A 25,016-nucleotide genomic window follows, 5' to 3' on the forward strand; every position below is an offset into this window, starting at 1 on the left:
GGGAGAGCTGTGGCGGCCGTTCACCGCTAGCTTACCTGAGCTAAAATAATCAGAAGTTAACAAGACAACAAAAGATAAAGAAATCCCCTTCAAAATACTGAACAATAAAATCGTCCTGAAAAAAGTAATCCTTTTAATTGCATTCCACCCACTTACTTCCCCTGGTTAACTGACAAGGTGAAACTAGCTTAAAAAAACATATGAAATGTGTGGACGCAGTTGCCAAATATCAAGTAACTATTCGCTGAGAATCTGCTGGCAAAGCATTTTTGTCATCTTTCCAATATTTATTCAGTTTTGTAAATCTTACGTTATATATAAGTAGAAAGCTCTTCTGTTGACTGGTTTTTATATGATCTTTTCTATCTACTGAAGGAGTGAGTCGTTTTAGATTCTGAAAGTAACTTTTACACAAAATAAATGTCTATAGCATACAGATTTTTATTCTTGGATTAGTCCAATTTTCCATTAAAGATTCTCTTTGAGTTCAGTTTAATTTACCATCGCTTGTAGCTGAGTAAGCAAGGGTTGGTATCTGCTTAAAAATTGACATATTGATCAGCTGGAGTAAAAATGTGGGTGAGATGAATTATGAATGAAAAGCAAGACCAATGTGTGGTGAGAGGGAAGGTATTACCGCTCAATGTTTCTATTTATTGGCTCGATCCAATCCAAATAGTTGCTATGCATGTTTTTTGACTTTTTATTCACACTTTAGAAAAAAGTCAAGAATGCAATCGCCATGCTGGTTATAATGTAATTATCCACTCAAACGGTTGGTTATTATTCAATGATACATGATAAAGTGATCGTTTTACACTACAGGTAGTTCCGACTGAGCAACCTAACAGATAGACCTTTAGACATGATCAAATGAGCATGTCAGCACACTGTGCTCGAATGTAAAATGTGTCATCACTATGAAATAACTTCACCATTGATAAACCAAAGGCCTAGATTAAAAATGCATGTTGAGTTTGCAGACATAGTAGCAAATTCTCTCCATGAAATATTAATTCTGATTGGGAAATCCCATGAACTCAATAAAGCATTCGCTCATGTTGGCTGGCTGACTACAGCAGGGGCTTTAAGTGTCTCTGTTGTAAGTCTGTTACTGAGGTTCTCCCACTGTCTGCAGTAGTAAATTGTCATTGTGTTGAATAGGAGTCTATGGACGTGTCTAATTGTTTTCCGGCTCTTAATAAGAATCAATGTGAATTGTATCTCAGTTTCCTTGGGATGCCAATAACAAAGAGGTATTCATTTGACAGTGAAAGTTGCTCCACAATTTGAATTATGTAGTTGTATTTTATGACTTTGATCACAATATTAAAGGTGCACTGTGTATAATCTTGAGGCATCCAGCAGAAAGAATGTGGAATAAATGGAATACAATATTCATAAGTATGTTATAATTAGTGTATAGTGCCGTGAATATAAAAAGCATTGTATTTTCTTTACCTTAGAATAAGCCCTTATATCTACATAGGTAGAGGGTCCTCTTCTATTCAAACCTCCATGTTTCAGACCCATGTTCCTACAGTAGCCCAGAATGGACAAACAGCTTTGGAGAGATCACATTTTAATTCAATTAAAAAAATGCTTTATTACTAAGGAGGAGTGGGTTGTGTTATTCCCATTTGTGATACTTTTTTGTTAACGTTTTGTATGAGCGTTATAATAAGCAATGTTGTAAAAAATATTTAATACCTGCCAAAGAATGGCAGATAGCAGATAAGGGGGATTATGATAAGTCGGTGTGCATCCTTTAATACATACATGTTCTGCATGTTGATAATGACCCGAAATAAAATAAAACTACACAATTGAAATGTAGTGAAGCAACATTTTTATTGAAACATATCAGGAGAACTTAGTTTGTAAAACAACATCAATTTGATATTTGCAGGCAACTGGTTGTTGGTCTTAGCAGCGATAGAGTCGGTTGATCCTCAGGATGTCATTCCGGGTCATTCCCCTTCTCTGGCCAATCCGAACACGGGAGTTTGGGATGGGGGTGATGCTGTCTCGTCCATTTATGGAGAAGGCTGTTCTGCCGTAGTGCATGATGGAGGTGTAATCGTAGGGGGTGTTCAGGTTGTTGGTGTTCTGCCTCTTGAAGTTGTAGGCATTGCGTCGATTGATGTTCCTCCAGTTGATCCTGACATACCGGTCACGGTCACTCCTGGTCTGCTCGTGGTTGAAGCCCAGAGCGTGGTTCAGCTCGTGCTGCATGATGCCGTAGTTCATGCATCCCGATCTCCTGAGAGAGAGTACCTGCCTGCCTCCTGTCCTGCCCAGAGAGGAGTAGCATCCACCTCCGCTCTGAACGCTGATGTGGTCGTACTGGTTCCGGCGGGGCACGAAGCGGATGCAGGTGGTCCGGTGGAAGGACTGCATGGCTCTCACAATTCTTGACCTCTCAGCGGAGGTGTAGGCTCTGCTCACTGTGTAGGGAATGGTCACAAGGCCATTGGAGGATTTTCTCCATAGGCAGTTGTTTCTAAAACACTTCATGGCGTTTCTGGTTGTTGGGAGAAGCAAGTCTCCCTCCAGCAGGATCTCACTGGAGCCGTTGTTGGAGATCAGAATCCTGGTGCTGATATCCATGTCCTCATTGTCTTCTAGGACATCATCTCCACTTTCTTCCCCCACCAGAGGTTGAGCCTGGGAGAGGTCTCCCTCCAGCAGGAACTCACTGGAGTCGTTGTTGGAGATCAGAATCTCTGTGTTGATATCCATATCTTCATTGTCTTCCATGACATCCACACTTTCTTCCCCCACCAGAGGTTGAGTCTGGGAGAGGTCTCCCTCCAGCAGGAACTCACTGGAGTCGTTGTTGGAGATCAGAATCTCTGTGATGATATCCATGTCCTCCTTGTCTTCTAGGACATCAGACACACTTTCTTCCCCCACCAGAGGTTGAGCCTGGCAGAGGCCCAGCAAGAGCAGAAGGAGGCTGAGACAGGTTTTCATCTTCTGGCTCTCTCTTGTTGTTTCTGGAATCTGGCAATGGAGCTTCTCTGGATGTCTGCAACGGAGAGACTCCTTCAGGTTTGTTTGTCAGTCAGATCGGACCAGAGCTTCTATACTGTGCTCTGCAGGTGTGTCTGTTGGAGGATTTAGGGTTGTGGTGCAGAATCTAAGGACTAAATAAACCTTTTAAGGGTGGACTCAAGTGACCAACCTACCTTTTCAACACTGTATGTTATTCAAAGGCTTTGAGAGGAGGGGAGGGACATTACTGAATCAATGTTTACACAAGAAAAAAAAGAATGAACTCAAATAGCATTTAAAGTTTTTAATTAACTTGATAATGCAGAATTCTACACCGCACTCTGACGTTAACATCTTTGCCGACTTGATATCACTATCCTAACTAAAGGTGTATTTTTCTACTTTTATACATTGAGGGACAAACACAAGTGTTTGGTACTGAATCAGGACTTGAAAATTATGTACCTAACTTTCAAAGAGCAATAATTATTTTTGGATATTCATACAATACATGCTTTACTCTGTTGGATTAAACATTATTTTAGCAACCCATACATATTCAAGCTCAACTATTTCATCCAATCATTGCCCAGAGTAAATTAAAGTCAGCAAGATGGATAGATGAAGCAGTGCTTTAAAGCTAGGATGGGGAATTTATTTTAGAAGCTATATTTGACATATTTGTTTAATTTGTCTTTACATCCCGACAGCAATCAATTCTTCCAATGTTTTGAAAAAAGTAAAAAGGTCTGGCACCTGTGGCTGTCGCAGATCTGCAATAAGCTGTTCCAATTGGTCGCGGGACTGTAATGGCTTACCGGTGTGTTTAGCTAACTTCACGGCTACCTGCACGCACATAGACACATAAGGGCCACTATTATTAACATCTGCCCCACCCTTGCCCTAGCGCCTCAGCTCTCTCTGAGTTGGACCCGACCACATCCAGCACGCACACATGGAATTGTTATTTTGAGTAGTACGTTCTTCAGAATCAATGTTTTTGGGTACCGACCAGGTTTATTTGTATACATTTTACACTCATTTTGTTACATTTTATTACACATACGCTGTTGAAAACTCCTGGCTACGCTACTGGGGTACACTTCAGTGATGGTTGCTTGCAGAAGGAGGCATGCATAGCCATCGTGGCAGTAATGACGGAAGAATAGCCTGGAGGGTAAAGGCCTCAACATGCTTCTGCGTGCTTTGTCCGAATTGTGTGCCATTCAATAAAGCATGTATTGCAAATAAATAAATGTCCCACAAGAATTTTTGCTGTTTGAAAGTAAAGTGCATAATTTGGAAGTCCTGATTCAGTACCAATCACTTGTCCCTCAATGTATAAATTAGAAAAGCATGCCTTTAGTTAGGATAGTGGTATAAAGTCGGTAAAAAAAAGACGTTATGTCAGTGTGTGGTGTAGAATTCTGCATTAACATGTTAATTAAAACTTAAAATGCTATTTTATTTTTCTTTATCTTTTGTAAACGTTGATTCAGTAATGTCCCTCCCCTCCTCTCAAAGCCTTTTAATAACAGACAGTGTTGAAAAGGTAGGTTGGTCGCTTGAGTCCACCCTTAAAAGGTTTATTTAGTCCTTAGATTCTGCACCACAACCCTAAATCCTCCAACAGACACACCTGCAGAGGAACATATAAAAGCTCTGGTCCGATCCGACCGACAAACAAACCTGAAGGAGTCTCTCCGTTGCAGACATCCAGAGAAGCTCCGGTGCCAGATTCCAGAAACAACCAGAGAGAGCCAGAAGATGAAGACCTGTCTCAGCCTCCTTCTGCTCTTGCTGGGCCTCTGCCAGGCTCAACCTCTGGTGGGGGAAGAAAGTGTGTCTGATGTCCTAGAAGACAAGGAGGACATGGATATCATCACAGAGATTCTGATCTCCAACAACGACTCCAGTGAGTTCCTGCTGGAGGGAGACCTCTCCCAGACTCAACCTCTGGTGGGGGAAGAAAGTGAGGCTGATGTCTTAGAAGACAATGAGGACATGGATATCAGCACCAGGATTCTGATCTCCAACAACGGCTCCAGTGAAATCCTGCTGGAGGGAGACTTGCTTCTCCCAACAACCAGAAACGCCATGAAGTGTTTTAGAAAAAACTGCCTGTGGAGAAAATCCTCCAATGGCCTTGTGACCATTCCCTACACAGTGAGCAGAGCCTACACCTCCGCGGAGAGGTCAAGGATTGTGAGCGCCATGCAGTCCTTCCACCGGACCACCTGCATCCGCTTTGTGCCCCGCCGGAACCAGTACGACCACATCAGCGTTCAGAGCGGAGGTGGATGCTACTCCTCTCTGGGCAGGACAGGAGGCAGGCAGGTACTCTCTCTCAGGAGATCGGGATGCATGAACTACGGCATCATGCAGCACGAGCTGAACCACGCTCTGGGCTTCAACCACGAGCAGACCAGGAGTGACCGTGACCGGTATGTCAGGATCAACTGGAGGAACATCAATCGACGCAATGCCTACAACTTCAAGAAGCAGAACACCAACAACCTGAACACCCCCTACGATTACACCTCCATCATGCACTACGGCAGAAGAGCCTTCTCCATAAATGGACGAGACAGCATCACCCCCATCCCAAACTCCCGTGTTCGGATTGGCCAGAGAAGGGGAATGACCCGGAATGACATCCTGAGGATCAACCGACTCTATCGCTGCTAAGACCAACAACCAGTTGCCTGCAAATATAAAATTGATGTTGTTTTTCTCCAAACTATGTTCTCCTGATATGTTTCAATAAAAATGTCACTTCACTGCAATTCATTTGTGTAGTTGTCATTTCTTATTTTATTTTGGGTGAATATCTACATGAACCTCAGTTTGTCAATACTTCCTGTTGAACAACTTTATTCAAACATCTTTGATGAAATGGACCTATTATCATTCCCAGCACAAGATGATGTTGTGCTTCTAACCACACAGACTACAAGATGATTATGTGATTATAATTACATACTAGTAGTAACAAAAACATGAATATTGTTACCATTGTTTTAAAAAGGTATCTGCATGCTAACTCAATCAAAAGGGATACGAGTGCTCATGTTGGTCCTAATCGTTGAGATTAAGACTGAATCTATGGAGGGGCGCTTATGTCCTATATATTGCTATAGGCATAATTATTTAAACCGAGCAAGACTTGTCGAAGTTGGCAAACAGCATTATAGACACACACCAGTGTAGGCTGGACAATGTCATATATTGCTGCAATGACTTCTATCACCAGAAGCTCAGCTTTAGTTGATTTATTATTATTAATATAATACTGTATATTTAACGCCCATGTGCATATAGATACCTACCACCAGGGAGCAGTGTTTACTGTGTAATGCAGTTGGTACTAAACAAGATCTGTATTATCATATCTGCGTTTGTTTCCTGCATACCCGCCTGTCCATCAAACATGCGCACACACACACCAAATTGCCCTTGCTGTTGGGCATCAGCCAAGAAGAGGCGTACATCTAGCTGAGATAAGGGCTCTAAGTGAAGTGGGCAGCTCAATATTGTTTGCCTGCCTTGCATTTTCTCTTTCTCTCGCTGCATGTGGTCTCTCTGCATTTGTGTTTGTGCATATTTGTGTTTGTGTGTGTTTGTGTGTGTGTGTCTACATGCATTCATGAGAACGTGTGGGAGAAAATAGATGTGTGTGTGTATATTCGCATGTGCGTGTGTCATCCATGTGCGCGTATGGTTCAAAAGAGATGGAGCAAGAGATTGTAAGATTGGAGGGCAAAGCAGCTGTCTCTTTGAGAGGAGACGTCTCATCTCCCCGTCTCCTGGAAGAAAGGACGGAGTGACAGAGGGAGAGGAACAGGAGAAAGTGAAGCACAGAGGAGGAGGTACTTCTACTGCAGCAGTCCCCTCCGACGGAGATGAAATAGGCAGACAGGCGCAGTGTTTAAAGTGACAGTTGGGCTGCCCTCTGATAACCTCTAAAGTGCACAACCCTTCCATAGTTACCGCCGCCTCTGAGGGATACAATCAAAGACACCAATTTCATTTATTTTTTCTGCCTTCCGATTGTTGAGACAATTGGACTTTCCTAACAGCAATCAACTCGTCGATTCCCGTCAATCCCTGACAATCATTTTGTGACAGATAAATGCCAAATTATTTCTGATTTCCAGGCTCTGGTAATAACATTGGGTATCAGTCTGTGTAATCTGAATGCCTTCACTGCCAGTAATGAGTAGTAGAGGATATCATTAGCCATGCTTATGTGAAATGGAGACTGGCCAACAGATTATATCGAGATCTAACGTCCGCCTTGTTCCTCTAACATTGTTTATCCGCCTGGCATTGCGGATGACATGCGATTCATGAGACATTCAAGATTCACTCATTCCGGGGAATTCTTAACAAACTGAAAAGCACATTATAAGTACTCGAACAACCCTTGTCTGGTGGCAGATATACACTCTCGCTGGATAATTTGGCAAACAGAGTGGCCTTTTGACTTGGCCCGAGACAGAGCGCTACCTCCTGTTAGCTTGGCAGGAAAATGAGTCCAGACGGCTTAAGAAAACAAGCATTTGATTCGATGAAAAACTCGATGTTAAGGGTATTGTTGTCCAAAGCTGCACCTTACCCATCCAATCACTACCCGTCCCAACCACATACGGCCCAACTGCTGTTGCAGTCGCTCCACCGGGGGACCAAGGAAATGTGTTTTTCTCATTTGTCAGTGTTGTCTGCCAGATGCATGACAGATAGACATGCCTTTGGTGTGGTAGGTAGTCCTCAATTGTCATCTGCCATAGAAGAACCCAACCTAAAACATCTGTTTGAAGATACCGCTCCAGGCAGAAGAACCAGCAGGAGACTTGTTTCAGCACATCAATGGCACACCTGCAACGCAATCAAGGACTCCTCGCATCACCGAAGCTAAATGTGTCATTTAACACACATCTGGAAACAAAACAGACACATTCGGAAAACAATGGATGATCACCGTCGCCTCCTGTTCGCTGGGCAGACCACGGCAGAAATCTCAAACACATTGTGGCTTTGGTTTGTTTCTCTGGGGCCGTGGACGATGAGGGGAAACACAATCACATCATCCTTGTCCATTAAGGATCAACGCCACGCAATCAGCATACGGTAAATGCCAGCAGAAAGCTGTTCCTAGGTAACCAATACCCTTCCTTTCGTTAATAAGGCCCTATTTCTGAACACCGGGGTACCTAATCGACTTTGTTGCAGCACGCCCAAAAACCACCACCAGCACACAGCCTGCCAACCCACCGCCCACCACTCCCTCCCTCCCCCTCCACAAGGCTTCATTCATATTGCACTGCTCTGCACCAGCGCAGTGGGTTTTCCTGTGTTGGTGCCATAGGTTGTGTGTGGGTGGGAGCAGAGGGTTTTTGTGTTTGTGTGGGGGGCGGGGGTGATTGTTTGTTTAGTTTTCGATTCGCACCTTGTGACCTCAATCTTCTTAGTCCCAGGTATTTCCAGTGTCCGGCGCTGGCGTAACCGTGGACAAACCCTGCTCATTTCTAGCAACTAAGTGCCTGAAACAACACATAAGGCAGCCAAGGCTACAGGCGGGAATTGCTAACCAGGGAAATGCATTGATCTTTCATGTGGAGGCTTTTTGCTTCATTAAAGAAAAGGAAACAGGGCGAAAAACCGCTGCCTGTTATACATTTTTTTTATGTTAGACCAGTGTTTCTCAACCGGGGTGCCGCGGCACCCTGGGGTGCCGTGTGGCCTCCTCAGGGGTGCCGCAGAAACATGGCTGACATTGGCTAATAACATGAAATCGAAATAAATACATAATTTTGAAAACTTTCTTCTAGCTTTAACACGTAGTTAAGTAAATTGAGGCCACACATCAGAGAAAATAGTTAAAATTAATTTTCTAACGCCGAAGCTGCAATCAGTGTTTGGGACGCAGCCTGTATGACGTCTACAAATTGGGTACTTTTGTTTACAGCGCGCGATATCAGGAGCGCGCGATATCAACTCAACACAACGCCCGTTGTGTGTGTCGCGGTTATTTTAGCAATGTATAGGTTTTTGAAAAGAAAAGCTCCAGAGACTGATCCATCTGAATCTGAGCCCTCAACATCATCCTCGAGTGGCCATTCAGTGAAGGAGACCTTCAGCAAGACCAAAGAAAAGAAAAGACAGTACGATGACAGTTACCTCACTTTCGGGTTAATCTTCACCGGCGACTCGTCATGCCCTCTACCGCTGTGCCTGCTATGTGGTATGACATTGTCCAACCAGGCCATGGTACCCAGCAAGTTGAAAAGACATCTGACGACCAATCACCCATCACATGCCAACCAAAGCAGGGACTATTTTGTTCGTTTGAAAAGTCAACATAGCAGACAGGAGCAGGTGATGTTCAAGAGTGCTAATGTCTCAAAAAATGCACTGGAGGCTAGCTACCTGGTAGCCGAAATAATAGCTAAGGCTAAAAAGCCTCACACGATCGCCGAATCAGTGATAGTGCCAGCCTGTATGGCTATTGTTAACAAAATGTTAGGGCCACAAGCAGCTAAAGAAATTGCAAAGGTGCCACTTTCGAACTCTACCATTGGAAGGCGCATTAATGACATGTCGGCAGACATTGAAGACGTGGTCTTAGAGAAAATCAGACTAAGTGGTAAATTCTCTTTACAAGTTGATGAATCAACAGACGTGAGTGGCCACGCTCAGCTTTTGGGATTTGTGAGATTTATCGATGGAGGAGAAATTCGTGATAACTTTTGATTTTGCAAGTGTTTGCCGCACAACACAACGGGAGAGGAAATATACCGTGTAACAACAGAGTACCTTGAACAGGGAGGTCTAAGTTGGAGAAATTGTAACAGCGTTTGCACCGATGGCGCTGCTGCGATGACCGGCAATGCCAAAGGTTTCATCAGCAGGATCAGAGCGCAAAACCAACATGTTCGCACCACGCATTGTTTCCTTCACAGAGAGGCACTAGTTGCCATGACTTTGCCAAAAGAACTTTCCGATGTACTGGACGGAGCAGTGGGCATAGTTAATTTCATAAAGGCACGGCCGTTGAAGTCACGTCTTTTTTCCATCCTATGTAACGAAATGGGAGCCGAGCATCAGAGCTTGTTGTTGCACACGGCTGTCCGCTGGCTTTCACGTGGAAAGGTTTTGGACAGGCTCTGAGTGTTCCTATCAGGAGAGAATTCTGCATATGCAGAGTTAATTGCAGATGCACAATGGTGCGCTAAACTCGCATACCTGGCTGATATCTTTAAGCACCTCAATGAACTTAATTCTAAAATGCAAGGTAAAGAGGAAAATCTTCTGAGCTCCTCAGACAAATTGCGTGGCTTCAAGTCAAAACTCACTCTCTGGCGCTCTTGTGTGAAACAGGGGAACGTTGCGATGTTTCCTCTGTACAACGAACATTCAAACAGCAAAAAAAATTCCGGCCTTATATCTCAGCATCTGCAAACCCTTGACGAGAGATTTAATAAGTATTTTCCAGCGGAGACCTTTGCTGGTTTTGACTGGGTCCGTGACCCTTGGAATTCGTGCGCTCTAGAGAGCGCAGCAGACCTGCCAATGCAGGCACAGGAGCAGCTGGCAGAGATGAGAGAAGATCGTACATTACGGATGCAATTTCAAGATATGGCATTGGATACATTTTGGATATCTTTGGAAAAGGAATACCCAACATTGTCAAGTAGCGCCGGTGACATACTGTTACCCTTTGCCACGACATACTTGTGTGAACTGAGCTTTTCGACCTTAACTTGCATCAAGAACAAGTACAGAGAACGCCTGAGAGCTGTGGACCAGGAGCTACGTGTGTGTCTCTCATCCATTCCTGCAAGAATAGAGCGGTTGTGTGCTTCCTCGCAGGCCCAAGTCTCTCACTGAGTGTAAGTCACACTCCTCTGTGTGTGTGTGTGTGTGTGTGTGTGTGTGTGTGTGTGTGTGTGTGTGTGGGTGTGTGTGTGTGTGTGTGTGTGTGTGTGTGTGTGTGTGTGTGTAATTTAGGATTAAAAGTTTTGTTTGATATGTAAATAGTTAGTTAAAATGTGCACTGGCCTGCTGTTATCACCTCCCTTATCTAATTTAAAACCAGTATAAATAACCATAATAAAACGATTTGTTTAATATAAAATGTGTAAAAAGTGTGTAAAAAGTGGGTGTGGGTGTGTGGATGGGTGGGTGTGTGGATGGGTGGGTGGGTGTGCGTGCGTGTTGTAGTATGCATTTGTTATGCATGTGTTATGCATATGTACATGTGTTATGCATTTGTTGGTCTTCAGAGACAGTATGTATTTGAATGTTAATCTATATTAAAAAAAAAAAAAAAAGAAAGAAAGAAAGTTTGGGGTGCCTCGAGATTTTTCATTCATGTAAAGGGTACCGTGACTGACAAAAGGTTGAGAAACACTGTGTTAGACTATCTTTGATTTATTATTGCAATTACTTAATGTGGCCATCTAACAAGTATATAAATAGACACACCCAAACACACGCACACACACACACACACACACACATACACACACACACACGCACACACACACGCACACACACACACACACACACACACACACACACACACACACAGACACACACACACACACAAAAACAAAGCCACACCTTAACACACACACACACACACACACACACACACACACACACACACACACACTAAACTAACATGCAGGTCCACAGGCACCCAGGTCCCCTACATGCTCACCATCACTGTTGGTAAGCCTGTCTGGATTGGGGAGAGAGCAGAAAGCGGGTTGTGGGGGGGGGAGTTGGGGAGAGTGTGCTGTTATGTAAATCAGCCTGAATATTGCCAACGATTCAAGGTTAGCCAAAAAGAGGCTTTATGTAGAGCCTTCCTCCTGGTCCACTGAGCCCTGGCAGGTGAGCCGGTGTGACAGCCACCCACCCTATAGGCGGCGCCTGGTGACAACCAGCCAGCCTGAGACAGAGCACGCAACCTGTACACAAGGATCCTGAAAAGACAGGCCATATGCCTCCACATATGATTATGCGTGTGTGTGTTTGTATGTGTCTTTGTGTGTGCGTGTGTGTGTGTGTGTGTGTGTGTGTGTGTGTGTGTGTCTGTGTGTCTTTGTGTATGTGTGTTTGTGTGTGTGTGTGTGTTAAGATCCTTGATCATAGTTGAAAGTTATGTGTTTGTGTTAATGTCCGTCCATGTGTTCATGTTTCCTTGCATGCTAGCCCGTTTGTATGGGTTGATTGGATGTTTAGTGGTGTAAGTGGTGGGCAAGTTTGATGTGTGGGTGTAATGCCACCTGATGGGCAGCCTGCTTTAAAAATGAATAGTGGATCACACCTTGGTGGCCTATTCCTGCACACCGGCAAGTGTTTATGTAAGTTTTGGAGTGTAGGGAGGGGACAACTTCCATGTTACTGGCTGGTTCCCCTGTGTGTGTCTGTCTGTTTGTGTATTTTTGTGTCTGTGTGTGTGTGTGTGTCTGTGTCTGTATGCATGTACCAGTGTATGTCTTTCTGTCTGTCTGTCTGTCTCTCTATCTGTCTGTCTGTCTGTCTGTCTGTCTGTCTGTCTGTCTGTCAGTCTGTCTGTCTGTCTGTCTGTGTGTGTGCACCACAGTTTGTGTCTGCATTCGTGTGTGTGTGTGTGTGTGTGTGTGTGTCTGAGTGAGTGTATGTGTGCACCAGTGTGGATGTATGTGTGTGTGTGTATGTGACAGGATGTGAGTGACAAGTGACATTATAAAAAGATAGCATGTCTCAGAGTATGAGAAAGCCAAAGAGAGGGGAGAATGACGGGGACATCGCACCATGTCTATGTGCCGGGTTGAGATAAGAACATTTTTAAAGAGTTTAATAGACATAACGGCAACAGCAATTATCCAAATCAATTTTAGCACAACTGCTAATTGGTCCTTTTATGGATGAACCCTAATTTACTGGAACAATTGTGAATGTGTGTGTGGCAGTGCGTCTTGCTTGTGTGTATGTGTGTGTGTGTGTGTGTGTGTGTGTGTGTGTGTGTGTGTGTGTGTGTGTGTGTGTGTGTGTGTGTGTGTGTGTGTGTGTGTGTGTGTGTGTGTGCATGCATATATGTGTGTGGTTCAAATTGCTCTGACATTTTGCTCTCTTGGAACGCAAACAGCCTCAGACTATTTCAGTGTAAGAGGCAGGAGGGGGAAGAAAAGGATTAACAAAGAAAATGTGACAGATTGGCAAAGAAATAAAGAAAGTGAAGAAATAAAGAGTGGAGGAAGACCAAATGAGAGAATAAAGGCGGTGCAGACGAAGGCAGAAGGGCAGATTGATTGACCCTGATAAATCCCCCTCCCCCCCACCTCCTCGCCCACCCTTCCATTTTCATCCAGTCAGTTTGGTGCAATCGGACGCCTAAAATAAGTGTATTACTCTGTTCAAAAATTCCAATAATTTCCAATAAGCCTCTGATTACCGAGGCAGCGAGTGAACTCAATCTGCCGGCAGCTCTGTGCCTAGCGGGTTATGGTCCATTAAAACACTATGAGGTCGATTTTAACCAGGTTTTTCTCCTCTCAAACGTACTTGTTAAAAACTGCAGTCAAAACGTCTCAAATGTAGACATGTTGAGTTCTCCGACGAGGCTTGTCATTACGGCCGAATCCAATTCTGCCTCACAACACGGTGCCAACAGGTCTCGGTATCAAGTGCTGCTCTGAAGAAAGACTAGTAGTTCACCAGTTGTTAAAAAATGCTGTATTTCTGAGAGTGATGATGGACCCAGGGCTTGGGCAAATTCTATTGCGCTTCCATAGCGACTGTGCAACCTTATCTCCAGCAGTTCTTCTCAATTGATTGTTCCAAACACATTGCAAAAACGTGATTACTGGTGCAGCAGACACAACATGACTGCGAACCAAAAGGAGCCATGGAGAAGTTAAGTGTACTCTCTCCAACAAATAGCTCATCTGGCACCGTGGGCTCTCTCTTTCCGTCTCGCTCTATCCCTTACTGTGGATGACATCCAACGCCCAGCCCTCAAAGCCAAACTGACCCTCCAAACTCAGACAGTGAGTCATTTCTATGCTAATAGTGTTGACAAATGCATTTAGATCTGGTCACCGTTTTGTCAAGCGGATTCAAATTGCCGAATTGAATTGAACTTTGGATTATCATATAATTGCATTTGTAGAACGGAGTGATGGGCGGTTTGGTGAGGTGGGGAAGGGTGGGGTGGGTGGGGGCGATTTGATATATGTGCATGTCAAAGGTGACACTCCTGTTAGTTGGTTGATGGAATACTGTAGCGGGTGCCGGCTCGTGCAAGAATCTCTCTTTCCATTTGAACTCCAAAACATCATAGTTTCTCGCTTTACCATACTCTTTTCATCATGAGAGTTTGGGTTTTATTTTGCTATTCTGTACCGTATGTTTGCCCTTTGTTTATTTGTGTCAATTCAAGTATCGGTTTGGATTGCGTTATTATTAATGGATGGATTGACTATATTGGTGTCGCTGCTCCTCTCCTTGCCGCTCCCCTCATTCCCTATGCCCTCAGTCGCTCTGCCCTCAGCTCTCTCCCCTCTGTCTCTCTGTCCTCCGTCCCTCTGTCTCTGTCTCTCTGTCCTCCGTCTCTCTGTCTCTCTGTCCTCAAACTCTCTGTCCTCCATCCCTCTGTCCTCCGTCTCTCTGTCCTCCATCTCTCTTTCCTCCGTCTCTCTGCTCTCTGTCCCTCTGTCCTCCGTCCCTCTGTCCTCCGTCTCTCTGTCCTCTGTCTCCCTGCTCTGTCCTCTGTCTCCCTGTCCTTCGTCTCTCTGTCCTCCGTCCCTCTGTCCTCCGTCTCTCTGTCCTCCATCTCTGTGCTCTGCCCTTCATCTCTCTGACTGTTGTGCTGCATTGAAAGGCGAGTCAGGAAGGTGCCCTCAGGGTTAAAGCACTTCTTCCTATTTGGTATTGGCTGTGTACAAACGCACAGATACACACAAGCACACATATGCAAACACACACACACACACACACACACACACACACACACACACACACACACAAACACAGGCACACACACACACATGTAAACATGAACACATATGCACACACAAAAAACACAAAACAAGTATGCATGCTCACATAGACACAGCTACACAAAATCATGCACATACACACATACACACACAAACACACACACAAAATAACCATGCATACTCACATAAACACAGCTACATATACGCATACATTCAAGCCCACACACACACACACACACACACACACACACACACACACACAAAAAAATCACTTGCTCACACAAGCCCAGCTCCACACAAACGCACACATTTTCTTTCTTCTCTTCTCTCTGCTCATCGTGAGAAAGCCTCAGCCGCTCCGCCTGTGTCAGGAGCGGATGAATATATCTGTGTCTACATTCTTAAGTATATAGCTATTGGTTGCTTCCTTCATGTATGTGCAATATATAGTGTGTTGGCGGTCAGTATCCCTCAGAATGAATACAACCCCCATAATGCCACAGTGTTGACCAGGGCAGGAACAACCTCTGGACAGCCCAATGCCCGTATGTGTCACTTTGCAGTTGTCTCCCTCCCTGACTTCTAACCCAATCAGGCAAACGCTTGATGACTGACACTTTATCACAACAGACGGGCCACCTTCAGGCCCTTAATGCCGTGACACATGGAAACATGCATGCTCACTGCTGAATCTAGACACTGGAGCCCGTTTTATGTTTTCCTTTCAATGAAAATAGACTTCATCCAGTTATTTTGGAGTGTTTTTTTTTTGTTAGAAGGACTGCAACAGACGTTCTGCCCCTGCATGAATCAGAGGCACAAAAAGAGAAAGCCTGCAGTCTCCTATGGGGAAATGGTTTGTGTGGTGCTTGAGAAGGTTTTGTGAAGGCTCACAATGTATTCTGGTGCTGGAATTCAACCAACCAATATACTCACGTCAACCAAGCAATTCTGCCGAGGCAACCTCGCTGTGTTTTCTTGTCTTAAAAGCCGGCAGTTGTTGATGTTGCGCTATATTGCAGCTCAAATTAAGTCTGAAACTAGAAGGTTTTCAGACCATTCTTTAATAATTCAAACCATATTTTACGTCTGTTTCCAGACCTTTAAAAACAGATTCCATGGCCATGGGAGGTGGTGGAAGGCTTTCAAGTGTAATGAAGAACCCTTTCTTTCTCTAACTAGACTTAAAAGCAAGCAGCGCTGGAGGTGCGCTGCCGCAGTGTGAACATATTCCACCATGTCGTAGATAATACAAGTCTGGCAATTACCGGTTTCCAATCAACACATATGCAACCTTGTGCTCGCATTGAATACTGATTTCAATGCAAACAGACAGCATCCTGTTTGTAGCAGAACACAAAAAAACAATTATAATACTGCACAAGGGTACATATATATATATATATATGTATATATATATATATATATATATGTATATTCTGACAAGGGGAGGCAGGAGAGATCAGTTTGTAATCAGCTGTATCGTTCAATCTAGTCCGCAGGAAAGAATAGACAAAGCCAAACTGCAACACACACACATACACACACACACACACACACACACACACACACACGCACATACACACAATCACACCCAGCACATCAACATATCAACAAATGAAGGCTATTAACGTCAAATCATATCTGCCTACTAGATCTGCCTAGACTCCGTCTTCTTATCTCGGAGTCGTCTCGAGTCCTTTATCACAGGGGGGAGCAGATGGGGGGGGACGGGGGGGACGGGAGGAGAGTGGGGGGGGGGGGACATGCAATCCGAGCCGATAAAGCTTGACATTATAATTTTGAAATGGAGCCCTTCTCCAAAGGCCTGCCGCCTACATATCAGTGACTTAAAAAAGATCCATGATTGAATAAGCCCATTACTTGGTTTCTAAACCAATTCAGACGGCGTGAGATTGATTCAGACATGAATAGGGGGTTTAGTCTAATGAGCTCGATAACCCGTCTCGTGTCATGGTCTCTGCTACCACACAGGGCATCCTACACATCTTCAGTTTACCCACCTCGAAAGAGAAAGAGTCCTCAGCTTAGTTTCACAATGACCCATACGCTTTTTGTTTGACTCTAATAAAGCTATCGTTGACCCTCTCATTATCATGATAATAATTATTAATAATATTAATATTATTAAGTACTATTATTACTGAAAGACACAAGCAAACCAAGTAGATATCGATTTTTAACGTTTTTTTCTCTCTCTCTCTCTCACACACTTTATCTCTTTCTCTCCCTCGCTCTAAGCTGGGTCCTCGGTGGAGATGGATGCATTTCGCACACACCATAACAAAGCCGCTCTCTCTTCTCACCACCCTCCCCTATTGCTGAGTCTCTCTCCATCTCTCTCCCACAAAAACCACACACACACACTCTCTCTGTCTCTCACTCGCTCTCTCTCACACACACACACACACACACACAAACACACTCTTTCTCTCCATCCCTCTCTCTTACACAGTTAGACTCTCTCTGTCAGTCTCTCTCTCTTTCTCTTTCTCTCTCTCTTTGCCCCCCCCCCCCCCCCCCCCCCCCCCCCCCCATCTCCATATAGCTCTCCCTCTCTCCACCAGCTCTCAATAGCCTTCATCACTGTCCTCCTCCCTTTATGTTGCGCTGCACCTGCCTCTGAGCTCATTGGCCGCGCACAGCGACTCCAAAAGTGGCGTATTTCTCCGTGATGGCTCTCCGCGGGGCGCGCGTTGTAGCCTCTGACTCGGAGCCGAGGCGTCTCCTAAATAGTATACAAAGTATGGATGGTGTGTGTGAGCTTTCTGCGCAGGAATAGACTTTTGGTCGGTTCCTAGAGCGGAGCCACCGGAGTGGTAAGAACCAAAAAGAAAACGGTCCCACCGGGACGGGGGAGCTACGTGACGGATGGTTACAATAAGAAAGAGACGCCTTTTACGCGGAATGTGAGTTTGATTTGAGGTCTTTCTGATGGAGGGATACCCAGGTTTGTATGTCAACATGGATTCTTAAAACAAGAGAAGGAGCTGGTTGGGGTCGTGGTGCTGAGGACTAAATGGTCATTCCTCGTTCACGGTCAGTGAGCGAGAGGTGCGTGCTGCCGGTCGTGTCGCCAACTGTCAACTTCCCCGTCATGAAATCGGTCCTTTTCAGCCGTTTCTTCATCCTCCTGCCCTGGGTTCTCATCGTCATCATCATGATCGATGTCGATACAAAAAGGACGTCACGCACTCCGGCCGTGGCCCGAGCGGGGAGGACCCAGCAGCAGCGGACCGCCCGCCCCGGTGCACCGGCCGGGGTCAACCGTTCCTTCATCTACGCCATCACCCCCACCTACACCCGTCCCGTGCAGAAAGCGGAGCTCACCCGCTTGACCAACGCCTTCCGCCAGGTGCCCAGCTTCCACTGGATAGTAGTGGAGGACTCGACAACGCGCACGGACATGGTGGCGCGCTTCCTCGCCCGTTCCGGTGTCCCGTACACGCATCTGAACGTCTTCACGCCCCGCCGGTTCAAGAGGACCGGGATGCCGCGCGCGACCGAGCAGAGGAACGCGGCGCTCGCGTGGCTGAGGCAGCACCGGACCCGCCGGGACGCGGGAGTGGTGTTCTTCGCGGATGACGATAACACCTACAGTTTAGAACTCTTCGAAGAGGTGGGACATTTTGTTTCTCCTCTGTTCATCACTTAGCCGTTCATTCCACCATAGGCTGTAACCTAAAGTGAAGTGAGTGTAGACCTATTCGTTACACGTGTTTTCCAGTCACCTTTCTGGAGAAACAAAATAAAACGTTTTCTTATGTTTTATTCTAGTCCCTGATTCTACTACAAAGGGCGACGTGGTTGTAATCCAGCATTATGCAGCCTTTGTATAAATTCATATTATGAGACAAGCCGAGCTACGAGCGAGTGAGCCAAGTCAACGGGATTTTTTTTATTTTCTATGCATCACAATTACATGGAGTGAGTGAGCGAATAAGTGAGAGAGTGAGTGAGGGAGTGAGTGAGTGAGAGAATGAGTGAGGAGAATGGAGATGGCCGTGGGAGCCAATGGCAGAATAAGGTGGAGTGAGAAAAAAAAAAAAGATAGATGGTAATGGTGACGCGATGCGCCGTTAGAACATCACCTGCTGTGGTGACCTTCTCTCCCGGTGATTAGGTATTGTGTAACTAATCAGCCCGGGGCGTGTGGCTGTATGTCCACACTGTGTCCCATAAACACCCTCCCTATCCCTACTCCTTCATCTCTGCATGCAATGACCGAGAACGTGAAAAGCACATCATTGTTGTATTGTGTGTGTGTGTGTGTGTGTGTGTGCGTGTGTGTGTGTGTGTGTGTGTGTGTGTGGCTGTTTGTGTATGTGCGTGCGTGTGTGTGTTTGTGTTTTTGAGCAAACATACGCGTGTGTACGTATTATTGTCTTTGTGTGGCGAGGTCGTGCAGTTAAACCCACCTTTGTATTTGCTTATGGCATGGATGCACACGTGTGTGTATGTGTGTGTGTATGCATACATGCCTGTGTGTGTGTGTAGGCATGTGTGTCCCTCTGTGTCTTTGTGTGTGTTGGCCTGTGTGCGTGCATGCTTGCCTGTGTGTGTGTCTGTGTGCATGTGTGTGTTGAGGAGGACATGGTCCTGTAGGTCCAGTGAGGTCCTATAGGTCCAGTGAGGTCCTATAGGTCCAGTGAGGTCCTATAGGTCCAGTGAGGTCCAGTGAGGTCCTATAGGTCCAGTGAGGTCCTGTAGGTCCACTGAGGTCCTATAGGTCCAGAGAGGTCCTATAGGTCCAGTGAGGTCCTATAGGTCCAGTGAGGTTCAGTGAGGTCCTATAGGTCCAGTGAGGTCCAGTGAGGTCCTATAGGTCCAGTGAGGTCCTATAGGTCAAGTGAGGTCCAGTGAGGTCCTAAAGGTCCAGTGAGGTCCTATAGGTCCAGTGAGGTCCAGTAAGGTCAGCTCTTAGCTCCACAGCGAGAGCTGAAAAGCAGGGCTCTTAGAACGGATACACACACACCCGCACGGGTGTGTGTGTATCCGCTCAAAAAGCCCTGGTGTTCCTTCAGGGAGACGAAAACGGAAGAAGGGAGAAAAAAGTGAATTACTACAACCTACATTGCCCCTTATGCCTCACACAACACAACAAAACATCAGTTTTAGAACTCTTGACATAATACACGTTGACACACGCGTCATAACAGCTCCGACAGGAGCAGTGCATGTAAATAAAAGGCTAGAAAATTGGCAGGTAAAAAAAATATATATCTCTATTTTTTTTTTTTAAGGAACATTATACATTATATCAGAGCGCTCATCAGAACAGGAAGAACCATCACGGTAATGAGCATCAGTGGCAGGTGCGTTTGCGCATACCCGTTCCAGCCAGCGCAGACATTTTGCGTCTCAGAGGACTTCACGCCCCCGCCCCGCCCCCCACCACCCACCAACCCTTTGATCAGCTGATAGCACCCAGCCTCCATCATTAGACAGCCCCCATAATAACCTGCCACACCGGTAGAAAATAAGCTGCCAGAGGAGACGGCAGCGGTGATGGGAGCCCTCCGTGTGGGCGGGCGGGCCGCGCTGACAGACAGGGACCGTCCCATTGCTTCTGCTGCGGTACACTTTTTATAATTGATAGTTAGATGGAGGTTCCCCCCCCCCCCCCCCTCCCCCTCGGTAAATGGAATAGGTTGTCACGGTGGTACGGTGCGAAGACGCGCGCCCGGACTCATGCACATACTTAGGCATGGATATTACATTGAGTCTCCCTGGCTCGCGGACAGGTTTGATTGACAGCGGAGGTACAGGGAGCGGCGGGTTCCCGCCTGCAGAGTAATGGGCCGCGTCTCGAGGCGGCAGCACCGGTCCTGTCGCCCCTCATGAAATAAACATGGCCCAGGTAGCCAACGTTTAACAAGCCTCCAGCATAAACAACACAACAACACCACAAAACGAAATCGCCCTTTTTTTTATTGGGCAGACAATGACGATGAAGCCATGTTGAATAGAAGGCACACACGCACACACACATACACATAAGCACACACACACACACACACACAGACACACACACACACACACACTAACACACACAGTACGGCCCATCACAGAGAAGCCATGTTGAATAGAAGGCACACACGCACACACACATACACATAAACACACACACACACACACACACACACACACACAGACACACACACACACTAACACACACAGTACGGCCCATCACAGAGAAGCCATGTTGAATAGAAAGCACATGCACACATGCACACACGCACACACACACATACACACACACACACACACACACACACACACAAACTCAAACACACTCACACTCAATCACTCATTCTCTGACTCACACACACACACACACACACACACACACACACACACACACACACAGTGCGGCCCGTCACAGAGTCTGTCATGCCCATTAATCTGGGGTCTGCAGTTTATTATGCAGGCAACACGTTCTGCCTCAGGTCGCCCCTGGCAGCCAACAGGGAACGGTTTGATTCTAATGAGCGTGCCTTTATGTCATGTCTATGCAGTATATGTACATTATATACATTATGTGCTTGGATGTTTCTCTTTGTACGAAAAAAAAGAGAATTTCCCCCCAATAATGCTCCCCACCGCTGGATTGACACGTCTCAGTGGTTCAGCAGCGATCTGCATGTAAAGGCGTGCAGCCTGACACCCGTCGTCGTTCAAACCAAGAGCAGTGGTAAGTCACTGCACAAACACCACTAACATGATGATTCGGCCCAAAGAGAACTCAGGGAGATGAGAGACAGAGAGAGTGAGAACACTGTGAAACAGAGGAAAAAAACAGAAGTAGCACAGTAGGCCTCATTAGCATAATTACACATTGACGCGACAGAGAGTGTGGGGAGGGAGGTGTGTGAGGGGGAGGGAGGTGTGGGGGGGGGGCGTCTCACAACGTCTGAAAGAGAATAGTGTCGTTATCGAGCTGGCGATGTCTTATTTCCTTCTAATTGACTCGCAGCAGCCCGAACATTTGCAAAACACTGATGATGACCAAGCAAGTGGGCGCGTTCATTCTCTAATTCAATCAGTCTCTAATAACCTCAATAAATGTGATCACTTTCCTTTTAATGAAGCCCTTAATACCAGAAAAAGACAACACTAGAGCGTCGGGGAATCCGATACGGCATCTCGCCTAAAATCGCTATTATTTCGTTCTGTGGGACTGCTCCGTCTCCTCCTCTCTCAATTACACTCCTCTGCTCTCCCCTCCTCCCCTCTCTCCCCCTCCCCTCCTCCCCTCTCTCCCCCTCTCCTCCTCCCCCCTCTCCTCCTCCCTTCCTCCCCTCTCTCCCCCTCTCCTCCTCCCCTCTCTCCCCCTCCCCTCCTCCCCTCTCTCCCCTTCTCCTCCTCCCCTCTCTCCCCCTCCCCATTGTGTTCTCAGGTTAAACTGCAGCAAAGTTGATCCTGAAAAAACAAAAACATTTTTTATCGATAATTACCTCCAGGAAAGGAAACGGCAGACCTTAGTTTTCCTTCCAGGAACACAACAACACAATGGCCACGCTGTTTACTATGTGCCCTTCTGTTATGTATTACTTCATAATTATAACGTAATAAGGATGTCTAGACCAGGAGTTGTAGTCAACATAGTTTTTACTGGATCTACATAACTGGGAACATTAATCAATGTGCACACATAGAACAGGCAACGCATACAACAAAAAGTAGTTCCTTCATTATGTGGGTATACCACATACATAACAATTCCTCCCTTCCAGCTTTGACCTAACCTGTAAACATCAGAAGGTAAGTACTGTGTTAGATAACTATAACTATAACAGAAATAAGACACTTAATCAATCTTCAAACAAACATCACTTGATTACAACAACAACAAAGGGGTGGTAGTCAGTCATGACTACAAATCAAGTCTCTGAGGTGCTCTGCGATTTCTCTCAGGGTAACGCCTGGGTGGAGAACCAGTGGAACTTGGTTGGCGTTCAGCAGCCCCTGTGGATTCAATGTCATCATCAAAGTCCTCTGGTGCTGTTGAAGCAACCTCCTCCGAGTCTTCACGTGTTATTGAATCCTTAGCCATGGTACTGCAAGCCGTTGCCTCCAGTAGCTGGTCAACATGCCTGCGCCAGACCATGTCAGGCCCTACACGCACGGTGTACGTCAGTGGTCCGGTCTGTGACAGAATCTCCCCCAGCTGCCATTTCTGTTTTTTACCTCTATAGTCTCTGGCAAGCACTTGGTGTCTCACACTGAAGGTTCTCAGTTGTTTTCGTGTTTGTCCACTTGTACACTGTTTTTCCAGTACATGTTTGCGAATGTCTGGCTTTAGCAAATCCAAACGCGATCTCAGGTTCCTGCCCATGAACAGCATCGCTGGTGTCTGTCCCGTTGTAGTGTGTGCTGTGTTTCGATAAGCCAGCAGGAAGTTTGCCACTTTTTGTGGTAACAACGTTCCCTCCTTCCCACTTGCTTTCATCGACTGTTTGAAATACTGTACAAAACGCTCCGCTAATCCATTTGTTGCAGGATGGTGAGGAGCTGAGGTAATGTGCTTGACACCATTCTTCCTGATGAACTTCTGGAACTCCTCCCCAGTGAATACGCTTGCATTGTCACTCACCAGTTGTTGAGGCAAACCCGTGCGTGAGAAGAGTGTTCGCAGCATGTCCACAGTTTGAGCAGATGTGGCCTGTTTCACTGTGAAGACTTCGGGCCACTTTGAGTGGGCATCCATCACAATGAGGAACATCCGATCCATAAAGGGTCCTGCATAGTCAATGTGAATACGTTGCCATGGAGTAGTGGGCCACTCCCATGAGTGGAGGGGTGCTGTCTGGGGCTGGCGCTGTATCTGCTGGCACCCACTGCAGGTCTTAGCGAGGTTTTCAATTTGGCTGTCTATGCCAGGCCACCAGACGTAGCTTCTAGCAAGGCTTTTCATCTTTACTACACCGAGATGCCCTTCGTGCAGTGACTCCAGCACTCTTGAACGCAGCTTGGGTGGCACAATGACACGTGAGCCCCACATGACACAGCCTTGACACACTGATAGCTGGTCACGACGGGTGGAGTACTCAGGTAGCAGGGGGTAGCCATGAGTTGGCCATCCATTCAACGTCAACTCATATACCTTGGATACTGAGGGATCTCTGTTGGTTTCCTTTTGTATCTGAGCTCTTGTGACCGGAAGTGATTCCAGTTGGGTCAAGTGGAACGCGTCAGCTGGATCAGTCATGTTCCCCACCGGGTGTGGCTCGTGTGGGAGGCGTGAGAGTCCATCCGCGTTTCCGTGCTCTTTTGTTCCTTTAAATTCAATGGTGTAGGTGTGAGCACCTAGAAACAGAGCCCATCGTTGCAAGCGTGCCGCTGCCATTGCTGGAACACACTTTCGAGGGTTAAATATCGACACAAGGGGTTGATGGTCCGTGATCAATGTGAAATGCTTTCCGTATAGATATTGGTTAAACTTCTTCACCCCCCCATACTAAACTCAAGCCTTCTCTGTCAATTTGGGCATAGTTGCATTCTGCAGCGTTTAGAGATCTTGATGCAAAAGCGATGGGCCGCTCCGTCCCATCAGTCATTCTGTGTGAGAGCAAAGCGCCGATACCATACGGGGAAGCATCGCAGGCAAGGCGCAGAGGGAGACTGGGGTCAAAGTGTGTCAAGACCTCCTCCGATGTGATGAGCTGTTTAGCAGTCTTAAACGCTCGTTCACAGTCTTTGGACCACTTCCATTTCTTGCCCAATTGTAGCAAACCGTGTAGAGGGTGCAACACAGTGGAGAGGTTTGGCAGAAATTTGTGGTAGTAATTGATGAGGCCCAAGAATGAGCGCATCTGGCTCACATTCTCCGGCTTTGGTGCTCTCAGAACAGCATCGATTTTGTCCTGAGATTTGTGGAGTCCATGTCTGTCAATGATGTGACCACAATACTCAATTGAGTCTTTGAAGAACTCACATTTGTCCTTGTTGGCCCTCAATCCATACTCCTCCAATCTCAACAGAACTCTTTGTAGGTTTGTCAAG

General features: G+C 46.1%; 3 protein-coding genes across 3 annotated transcripts in view; 2 read left to right on the forward strand and 1 right to left on the reverse strand.

Annotated features, from left to right (window-relative positions):
- Nucleotides 1–1,926: 1,926 nt before the first annotated feature.
- LOC307091961 (high choriolytic enzyme 1-like) lies at nt 1,927–2,976 on the reverse strand (the record flags this gene model as incomplete). Its single annotated transcript, XM_079758812.1, has 1 exon — nt 1,927–2,976. The coding sequence occupies one exon, from the start codon at nt 2,974–2,976 to the stop codon at nt 1,927–1,929; it is 1,050 nt and encodes a 349-aa protein (XP_079614938.1).
- Nucleotides 2,977–4,764: 1,788 nt separating this feature from the next.
- Nucleotides 4,765–5,685, forward strand: LOC307071465 (hatching enzyme 1.2-like; the record flags this gene model as incomplete). Its single annotated transcript, XM_079730453.1, has 1 exon — nt 4,765–5,685. One exon carries the CDS (start codon nt 4,765–4,767, stop codon nt 5,683–5,685), a length of 921 nt encoding a protein of 306 aa, XP_079586579.1.
- A 12,345-nt stretch (nt 5,686–18,030) lies between these two features.
- b3gat2 (beta-1,3-glucuronyltransferase 2 (glucuronosyltransferase S)) overlaps nt 18,031–25,016 on the forward strand; it is a gene marked incomplete at both ends in the record, with an annotated part of 29,322 nt that continues 22,336 nt past the window's right edge. Inside the window, one exon of the mRNA XM_079730824.1 lies at nt 18,031–18,630. Within this exon, the coding sequence (XP_079586950.1) occupies nt 18,031–18,630 (600 nt within the window). The remainder of the gene's footprint in view (nt 18,631–25,016) is intronic.

This window comes from Pollachius pollachius, assembly GCF_949987615.1.
Source record: "Pollachius pollachius genome assembly, chromosome: 2".
Taxonomy (NCBI): domain Eukaryota; kingdom Metazoa; phylum Chordata; class Actinopteri; order Gadiformes; family Gadidae; genus Pollachius; species Pollachius pollachius.